Here is a 10073-nt window from a genome sequence, read left to right as displayed (position 1 = left end):
ATATACACTTTTATTTTGCGCAGCGAGACTGTATATTGCTATATAAAAACTATTCAGGCATATTTTCGGGTATGTGGACACAGGGGGAGCGCGATCGCCTATTTCGGGGCACGTGCGTTGCCGGCAGTGCTGCATGTCGAGGTTCGGCGGCGGCTGTGGCTGAGCTGAGGGGCGGTGGGGAGGGTCCCCGCCGTGCGCTGCGCCTTTCAGCGGGCGGGGCGGTGTGTGCCGCTGCTCCCGAGCTGCCGATGCGTCCCGGCCGGGCCGGCCGGGGCGGGGCGGGGGCGACTCCCGGGGCAGCCGCGGGGCCCGGCCCGGCGCGCCAGGGGTTAAGGCGGCGGCGGCGCGGAGGGATACGGAGCTGGGGCCGCGAACGTGGTGCTGAGGCTCTGTAAGCAAAAAAATGTCCGCCTGAGGGAACCCACAAGTTCCTTCCAGCGGGGGGGGAGCGCTCGGCGCGTCGCCTCCCACCCAGCCCGGGCCCGCCCGCCGCCGGCCCGGCCCCGCACCGGAGCAGCGGGCCAGCGGGTGAGTGCGGGCGGCCGCGGGAAGTTGGCGCGGTCAGCGCGGTCGGGGCGCTCGCAGGGGCAGGGGCGGCGGGCGAGGGGCCGCGGGAGGACGGGCGGGAGCGGGGCGGCGTTGGGAGGGAGGCAGCGGGGCACCGCTGGGGAGAGAGCCCCCAAGGGGCGGGTGGCGGCACGGGGGCCCGCGGACCAGCGTGCGGGAGCAGTGCCCGCGGGCGGCGCTCGGCGGCTCGGTCCCCCCCCCGCGCCCATAAAGGCCCGGCCGCGCTCCCAAACTTGGCCGGGGCTGCGGGGCCGCGCCGCTCCCCCGCCGGCACAAGGGCCGGCGCGCGCCCGTCCCGCGCGCTCCCGCGGCCGCGCGCGCATTCCACACACCCCCCCTTCCCGCACCCCCCGCCCGGCGGCGGCGCGCGCCCGGCCCCGCGTGCGCGCGTGCGGGGGCGGCTCCCGGGCCGGTGCGGGGGCGGCTCCCGGGCCGGCGCGGGACCGAGCGCGGAGCGGCGGCGGACGCGGGGCGGGCGGGGACAGGGCAGGGCAGGGAGCGGGGGCAGCGGCACCGGCGGCGGGCAGAATGCCGGGGCGGACATGGCTCTGCTGAGGCTCGTCCGGCCCCGCTCGGCAGCCCCATTGTTGCGGGCACAGTGAGTCACTTAATCTCTCGCTAATTCTCCGGACCTCGCCGGGGCCGCGGCTGTTTGTTTGCTTTCGCTTGCCTGGGGGGGACCTAATTCCTGGCGGCGGCCTTGCCGCGGCGTGGCCGTGCCTCGCTCGAGGCTGGGGGAGAAGTGGAATGAGGGAGAGGAGGGAGCCTGAGGAAACTTGAGCAGAGTTGGTTGGTTGGCGGAGCCGCCGCCGCTCCCGCCCGGCCGCGCGGGGCTCCCCCGGGAGCGCCCACCCCGCCCTGGGGCCGCGGGTGCCGGGACCGCGCTCGGCCCGGGAAGTGCTGCCTGTGCTTCTCTACTGTGCCCTAGAAGGTGATCGGAGTTGCGGAGGAAGATGAATTCCCAGCAGCAGAGGATGGCCGCTATAGGAACTGACAAGGAATTGAGCGACTTGCTGGACTTCAGTGCGGTAGGATATTCTCCGAGGTCTTCTCATGACTTCCCCGTGGTCATGCGAAGTGAGGAGCAGGGGCAGCGGCGCGCAGGGCTCGGCTGGGTCTGCTCAGCCAAGTTGGACACCTGAACTTTGATGTAATGTCTAGACTTCCAGATTTAATACGGTAATACCAGCTGGGTCAATTGGTTTAACTGGTTAAAATCAGGCTGACCCAGTGATGGCATAATCTAATAATTAACGTTTGTTAAGCTGGCGTGTGGTGCTGGTACTTTGGCGGCTTTTTTTTTTTTTTTGTTTAAACAAAAGAATATTTATTGTCCACAAGTAACAGAGGTTATTCATCGATGGTTTTGGCTTGAAAATTATAGGTATTTTCCGTGTAATACTTTTAACACATTGCAAAATGGTTCTTGATTTATAAACACAGTAGAAAACTATTGCTTCTTAAATGCTGTCTTTATGCAGTGACTTTATATTTACAAATCAGTAAGAAATATAGTTTGAGTAGCAAAATTTAATACATTTAATTATTTGAAATTGTCATATTAGTAGTGGCTGTCCCTTTAATTTTTTAAGTTGTTTGTGTGCTTGTAGAAGGGAGATTTTAGTGGTGTTAATAAATTGCAAGGAGTACTTCAGCTTATTGGTTTTATGGGTCTAAACAGGTGTCTTACATTCTGTTTATTTTTAAGCAGAAAATTGAAAAAACCCATTTCATATTAACCTTTCTTTCAGTTTACATTAATAATTCGTCACTGACTTTCAAACCCAATTAAAATGCATATTTTTTTCTTGTTTTGCAGATGTTTTCCCCACCTGTTAATAGTGGAAAAACCAGACCAACTACACTAGGAAGCAGCCAGTTCAGTGGATCAGGTAGGATGCCTCCAAGATAAGAAAATGTTCACCCAACAAAGTCTTGATATTTCAGCATAGTCCTCATGTGCTCAAAGTATTGTGATCTTTCCTTTGTACTTATTCTCATAAGATTCTCAGATCAGTTAGAGATGTACTGTTTTGATCTTAATAACAGATTTTGCCAACTTTAGCCACAATTTTCCTCTAGAAATCTTAGACTTTTTGCCCCAATGTAGCGAAGTGTTGAGTATGTGTAGCCATATTGACATGAAAGTTGTCGGTTTGTTTTGTCAAAAATGAATGTGGTGTTTTTGTTTGAGAAAATCAAACCTACCTGTTCAATTGAAGTATTTCTTAGCCCTAGAAAGGAGAAAACACTTGAGTAAAATGCCAAATAATGGAATACTCCTGACTCGGGGATGTATTTTCCAATATATTTTTAAATGCAGTTATTAAGGAAAATGGAAGGTTAATAAAATTTTCTAGTACTGTGTAGACTTGACAAATAGAATTCTCTCTTGTTGGAATTTTATCAATGAATGTGGAAAACATGTAACTGTATTTACATGTTGCATATGTTTTGTGGCTTCAATGTATTTTCATGAGCTCCTCCTAACAGCTGTGTCAGAGACCTTTAAGATAAGGCTGTAATAGGAAATAGGGGCAAATTTTAATGATACTTTAATAAATATACCCTTTAGGGAATGATACAATCACTACAAAAGAGAAACTTAAGTAAGTTTTTGGTAAAGTAACTTTTTATGTGTGCTCATCTTGTTTGGTTACAGTGAAGTGATGTTTTTATAAATACAACAAAGTGATGTTTGTGTTTTAGATAATGAAAATAAATGTTTAGAAAGCCAGAGACAAGTGAAGTAGTGGATTGAAATTGTGGGGTCACCTTCCCTGCTTGCCTCCTGCATAGTCAGAGCTGTTACTATGTGAGTCCAAATGGCACTCTCCATTTTAGTGACACTTTGGAATTTTTGTTTTTAAAAGCGTCTTGAAAAACTTCATAATTGTGCAATTTTTCAAAGTTTTCAGAGTATCTCCCACATTTAATTTAATGAAAATACATAGCAAATGCTGTAATAGTTACATACTTTAAGTCTTTTACATTTTCTCCTAAAATACATGACTGGTTTTCTCTTGCTCTTTGAAACTACATCAAGTTTATATTCCTGGCAATAGTAAGACAGCAGATTTGTATAGGACGGAGTTAATATATTTTTTTTAATACAAATATTCAAGACAGCTTGGGCATCTAAAACTTAATTGTGTGGAGCACAACCTGAGCATTTTGTCCCACTTAGTCCTTGCTTTTCGTGAACGAGCAGAGTAACTTTCTGTTGAATAATAGAGCTTTCAGTTCTGGTTTAGGTCCTGGAGCACTGTTAGGTAATGTGGCATACCCTATTTGTAGGTAATGTTTCCCTTTCTTTCCTTGGATGATTTAGTAAAAGGGAGAATGCCAGAACAGTTAGTTCTTTGAGAGAAGCAGTGTTAGTGATTCCTTCAATTTCTTTATCAACATGGTGTATCATCCCGTAATTACCAATCCTGAGCAGCTGTGAAACAAACCACAACCAGCTGAGTTCCCCTTAGAAAGATAGCAGAATATATTTGTGTGTTTTTGTTAAAAACATTCTTAGTTGTAGAGATTTACTGGTTAGTGGGATTATATTCCCTATTTCTTGTAATGTTATGACCTAAGCCTTGACTTAGGGCGATTATTCTGCAGGAGTGAGAGGCGACAAACTTGTACATTAGTTGTGTTCTGAGTCAATGTTAAGTAGTGTAGAAAAATTGATGAAGTACAGGCATTTGATTTCTAGTACTCTGATTTAATTGTGATCTTGCTTTAATTTTTAGTGTTTTGTAACTTCTGGGACAAACAATGTTTAAAAACTTTTTTTTTTACTGCTAGAGGTCACTTTTTAAAGTGACATGAAAAGAGAAGGTGTTTATTTCTTTGAGCAATCTAGTACTGAGAAGCACAGTATGTACAGATTCCTAAAAAGTACTACTTTTTCCTTTGGATTTTACTGCCTCTTAGAGAATGTCTGTGATTTTGGTGGCAGAAGTGAAGATTGCTTCAGTATCTTCCCATTAAACTCAGCTGTTTTATTATTGTGATGTTTTTACAAGCATACTAAAAGGACGTGCTTTCCTTTACTTAGAATAAGAATGTGTTAATTACTTGTTAGTACAGAGACCCCTCTTTCTCATTTAAACTTAAAATAAACACCTGAAAACACCTTCCTTGCCCACTCAAACTATCAATGATTTGAGTTGTAGCCTAATGGCTCCCATTAAGTAGGTGAAAATCAATTGTTTCTCTGCCTGGCTCTTCAGACTATATATTCGGAAAGAATGCTCATGAGACTTGTTCCTTACCACTCCAGGCCCCCGGTCTGAAAGGACAAATTAGTTGCTGTTCAAAAGTTAAGTTCTGTTTGCTTTTCAGGTGTGGCTTTGTGAAGTGTTGGAAATACTGGGATGTATGTCAATAATTCTGATGTAACAATCTAGATCTGCTGTAATTCTGCAATAGTTCTGTTGTAAAAATATATGTGTAGTTGGGTTGCATAAATAAAACAGCTGATACAACTGATCTAGAATTTGTAAGAAATTACTGTCATGGATTAAAAGATGAACATTGTGTTTTGATTAAAAGATAGCTGAAGTCTGGTGTTGGGGCAGGCTTGCTTTCTACAGGTCAATCAGTTATGAGTGAAAGCTGCAGATGAAATAACTGAACTAATCTGATATATCATAGTATATTGTGACAGTAAGTCGTGTAAGCTGCTGATAAAGTCAAATAACTTGGTCAGACTACTGGTGAAAATAAACATGTTGGAAAAGTAACCTGATATTTAAGTCAGTGAGTTAAGCCACAAAATGTTCCTTGTCGTACCTGTTGTAATTAATTCTTGTTTAAAACAGTACTTGCCATTCTATTCTGCTTCAAAATCAACTGGTAAAGATAAAGCCATTTCTGTCTTAGAAATTGTAGTAGAAGGCAAAGGTCTGAGAGATGTTCTGTTGGACTTTTTTCAGGTTTTACTTAAAATCAAAGGTTTCTGTTGCTACTATGGTTAACAGCAGTGTTTATGATTTATGATGAAATCTTGGGCTGCTTTGCTTTTGCCTAAGCCACAACACCTATGCCAGTACAAACCTGCATGGTTACTGATTTTGGCCTTTATTTGTCACGGTAACCCCATTAACATCCAGTCACAATATGCAGGTTCCTGCTATAGGCAAAAATAGTGCCATTGTCCGATGGTTTTCAGTAGGTTTGATCTCAATTTCAGTTTTTCCTGGAATTGAAATTTTTTTAATGTCAGGTTTGGTACCCTAAAATAAATCTTTTTTTTGTTTGCCTTTTGCAAAGAACATCTCAGATGTTTAAGAAAAGTAAATCAGAGGCAATATTTTCCTGTCTGGCCACCTGTTTTCTCTTTAGTAGCTTCCTCATGTACCTGTGACATTATTTTTACATGTGGCTGTGCACATGCATGTGTGAAGTATCAGCCACAGACAGGAAATAAGATAATGTCAATGTTTAACAGAAAAGAGTTGGAAGTAAGAGGTACAAATTGAGAGCTAAGTTGTCAGAATACAACACTTTTCTTGCCTGTAAGACTCTTCTGAAGTTCATGAAAAGTAAGTACCCACATTTGGCTGTGGATAGCTTTGGGCACAAATCTTGTATGACATTCCTGATGCTGAACCTGAACTTCTGAGTGTATCTGTTGAGATCGCCTTGTCTGGGTTTGGTCCCCTTTTTAGGCAAATTCAAAAGGCTGCCCTTTCCTCTTCTCTCTACTAATGTCCTGAGTTTGTAAGGAGTGGATTGGGATAGGCCACTAATTAGTGGCTTCATGCAAAGCCCATTTAAGTTGATAGCTGCCATTAACCTGAGTGTCCCTAAATTACGGGCCACGTGTCTTGAGAATGGACACAATGGCGATTCTTTAGCAGGTCTATTAAGTTACCAAACAGTGTTTCCAAAATTAACAAAACCTGACTTGATTCTGTTTGTCAGTCCTATAAACTCTTATTTCCTTTCCAATTTTGCATCAGAAGTTCCTTGTAAAACAAACAAAAAGTCACAAATCATAAAAAGTTACCTGGATGGGCAATACTTTAAACATTGTTACCTGACCTACACAAGTGTTGAAGAGAAATGACACTCTTAACTCTGGCAGCCTTGGAGAAAACTGCAGAAACGTGGGACTTTTTATGGGTGCAAGTTAGTGCTCCTAACATTTCAAAATACATAATTTTTTATTCTTTTTGTGAGAACTGTGGTTCCTAAGAAGAATCAGTTCTCTGATACTATTCTGTGTGTGCTTGTGGTGCAATCTCCCTTTGAAGTGTAGGAAATTCCTGTTGGCTGCTCCCAATCTCTGAATGAAGGAGTCGAGATCTTGTGTAGTCACACACTATAGTACGTTAAGTCATGGTAAGTTTTTAAATGAATAAATAAATAATACAGTGGAAGGCCTATATTTGAGGAATGTGACGTGTATTTCTGGTTTTGTCATCCAAAATGTGTTGTTATCCTGCGTGTTCTTGTTTGCTGTTCAAAAGAAGATAAGGTTGTTGTGTGTTAAATGCTAGAAATGTGGAGTGACCTGTTAAAGTAAACATTAGGTCATGCAGCTGTGTGGCTTTCTATTATTTTTAATTTTTTAAAACCTAGGTTGTCCTCTAGCTTCATTAAAGGTGATCCAGCAGACCCACTAACCTGATGTTTCATCGTGGGTCTTGGGTGCTAAACTGTCCTTGGAAGAGCTGTAAAAGCCTTGTGCTTGAAAGCAGAAAGGTATCCATAGCTTCTTCACCTTCTAGCTGCTCGTAGGGATGACCCATGGGTTACTCTTGAAATGGGCTAAATACAAGTGAGATCAAGGTTTCAGTCCGGATCCCTCACCTGTTGCATTTAGACACCTGAAGGGTGACGCAGAGCTAGTAAATATGTGGCTCTGCAAGGTGTTTGTGGTCTTGCAAATGTTGATGTTTTCTGTGATTAAAAAAGGAGGAGAAAGGCAAAGTTATAAGGACAGCCTGATGTTCTGGATTGGGTTTGGTGAGCAGAGATGTTTGTCCATTGTTTATTGCTGTTAACTGTGGTTTAAAGACAATGGTGTGAACCTCATGTCAACTGGTCAGAAATTGTTTGCTGCTTTCCGAATAGCCGGTTTGAGGATTTCCAGTAGTGTTTGGCCTGTGTTCTGTTTAGAAATACACTTGAGACTGTTAATAAGGGAAACTGTGACTTTGGCTGTTGTATTGGTGTGTAGAAGGTGTTCTTTCAAGCAGTTAACCCTGTATTTCCAGCCATTAGTTTTCCCAGCCTAAGGCAGTCATGTGGTCACTGTTACAAGCACGGGTGTCCAAACCCCAATCCCTGTACAATGTTACTGTCTCACAGCTCAAGGAAGATCTTTGCAATTTAATTCCTGGGTGGCATCAGGAGATTGTGGACTGCAGTAGCACCTTGTCCTTTCCTGATGTGGAACTACCCTGGATGAGGCACCTTCCACCATCAGACTCCAGCAGAGCCAGTAGCTTTGTGATCTGCCAAATGTTTCTGAGATGTAAGTGTAATGTAAGAGATGAAGAGGTGTAAGAAATGAAGAGTGTCCAGATGCTTTGGAGTGTGGTCTTAATGACATGTGGGAAGGAATATGATGTGAAATTTTGTATTCACCCAGAAGGAGTGTTGATAGAAAAGTAAATGAGATAAGAGGACTAAAGGTTTGGGTAGAGTGGAGGAAGAGAAGTATAAATGAGGTTCTTGCGTATTTGTGTGTCCTTTAACATCAGCTGAACTTGTACTCTGTCCCTGTAAAACTTTTATGTCTGCAGCTTTTAGTAAGGTTTAGGTTTTCTTTGGATTTTTTTCTTCTTTTTTTTATGGTCTTCTTTTGGCCTTCAGCAAGGGAATTTCATGTTAAAAGCTTGTCATTCATACATGCTTGTTCAAGCTCCCCTTCCCCCCACTTCTTTCCAGCTGTCACACAAAGAGGATTTAACCCCTTAGTCATTTTTCTATCAAGGTGCTATGACAGCTGTTTGTGTCAGGTAATTCTGCTTTATCCATAGTTGACCCTATAGATACTGTTACATGAATTTCTGTTACTCTACGACATACTGTTCTGTAAACTTGGTGAACTGCATGTTCTTGAGGTTGACAAAATAGTGTAATTTTTCATGACTGAGCATTGTTTGGGAAGAGAAAGATGTTTAAGGCACTAATGTAATACCATATCACTTAATAACATTGAAATGTGTGGAGACTATTTTTAAAATGGAAGGCTCTGCATAAACTGAAATAGTTTGCTGAACTTCTGGAGCTGACTTGTCTTGGCTGCAGAGATGCAGTTCTTTTTGTTACCCTTAATGTTGAAGGGTTATGTTTATGGGGAAATAGCACTGAGCATTTTTGGAAGCTTTATAAAATTTGTTATATTACTTACAGAGCCAGATGTGATCTATGGGATACAATAAATAAGTCTTCTATCTCAAATTTACTTAAGAATAAATATCAGTTTGCAGACTTGAAAATTCCGTTTCAATAATTCACTTCATTAGGTAAGATATTTTCCCTAAAAACCTTTTTTTAGAGGCATTATCTAGTTTAATGAGTCAGCACTACCCCAGAAATATATAACAAAACTTTATTGGTTTTGTATGTATGTCCTCCTGTGAGAAAGTCACAAAATTTAAATAATAAATAAAGAAATAAGCCAAGGCACTATTTTCTTCAGCATGTGAATTATTTGAAGATTGTTACTGAATATGTGTAAGTAGCTTAAAATTGTTTATTCACCTGAATCGCTTTTGATTATTAAACATTGCAGGAAAAGGGAGGAAGAGCATGAGTTCAGTTCAAAATAATCATTCTAAGGACAGGACATCTATTTTTAATGGTTTTTTCTTCCTATCTAAAATAGTAACGGCCACACCTTCAATTTGTTGTTTTGTTTGCTTAGTTTTTTGTTGTTGTTTTTTAATTAATATGAAAGTTTAGCAGTTCTGTTGTGTACCTCGACCTGATGAGTTGGAGGTACTTGTGGACTTTTTAAATACTGCCATCCATTATTTACTAGTGGTTGTAGGGGCAAAGGTTTTTTTTTCCTATTATGAGTCTAAGATGAGATAATGATAATTTTTTTTAATGTCTTGAATGAATGCCTTGTTTTTTCATTTGTAAAACAAAACTGTGTTTGTAAACACAACATTCAAAAACATAAAGGACGTACTTCTTTGGTGAAGATGTTAACTGAATACCAAGAATGATCAGAAAGAGCAGCTTTTGTTATATTTATAATATCTCACTGTTTTCAGAGGATAATCAGGATAAAATGTACCCAATCAATCTTCAGGACTTTGTTAGATTCTTGTATGCTAGAGATGTGATTTACTGCCTTTTTTTTTAAAGGAGGGCTTGAAATTCCTTTAAAATGCATAAGCTTCATGTTCTTACCAGTGTAATGCAGAAAAATCTTGCTTGATCACATAATAATAATTGATATTGGTGTTTTAAGGAAGTTCTTGGAATGGGGGGGAAGGAAAGACCTTTGGCTAACAGTGTTTACAGCTCCATGAGGAAAGTGA

General features: G+C 42.3%; 1 protein-coding gene across 7 annotated transcripts in view; it reads left to right on the top strand.

The window, feature by feature from the left end:
• The first annotated feature begins 344 nt into the window (after window positions 1-344).
• TCF12 (transcription factor 12) overlaps window positions 345-10073 on the top strand; it is a 161543-nt gene continuing 151814 nt past the window's right edge. For 4 of the 7 annotated variants that reach the window (XM_071568374.1, XM_071568375.1, XM_071568371.1 and 1 more), the window contains exons 1-3: window positions 346-528; window positions 1496-1595; window positions 2387-2459. In XM_071568374.1, the coding sequence (XP_071424475.1) occupies window positions 1521-1595; window positions 2387-2459 (148 nt within the window). In that variant the 5' untranslated portion in view covers window positions 346-528; window positions 1496-1520. Of the gene's footprint in view, window positions 529-1047; window positions 1166-1495; window positions 1596-2386; window positions 2460-10073 lie in introns of those variants that run through there. The other 3 variants (XM_071568372.1, XM_071568373.1, XM_071568369.1) reach the window with 3 other exon arrangements.

The sequence above is a fragment of the Pithys albifrons genome, chromosome 13 (assembly GCF_047495875.1).
Source record: "Pithys albifrons albifrons isolate INPA30051 chromosome 13, PitAlb_v1, whole genome shotgun sequence".
NCBI lineage: Eukaryota > Metazoa > Chordata > Aves > Passeriformes > Thamnophilidae > Pithys > Pithys albifrons.
Note: the sequence above shows the minus strand (reverse complement) of the source record. Positions and strands in the feature narration are given on the sequence as shown.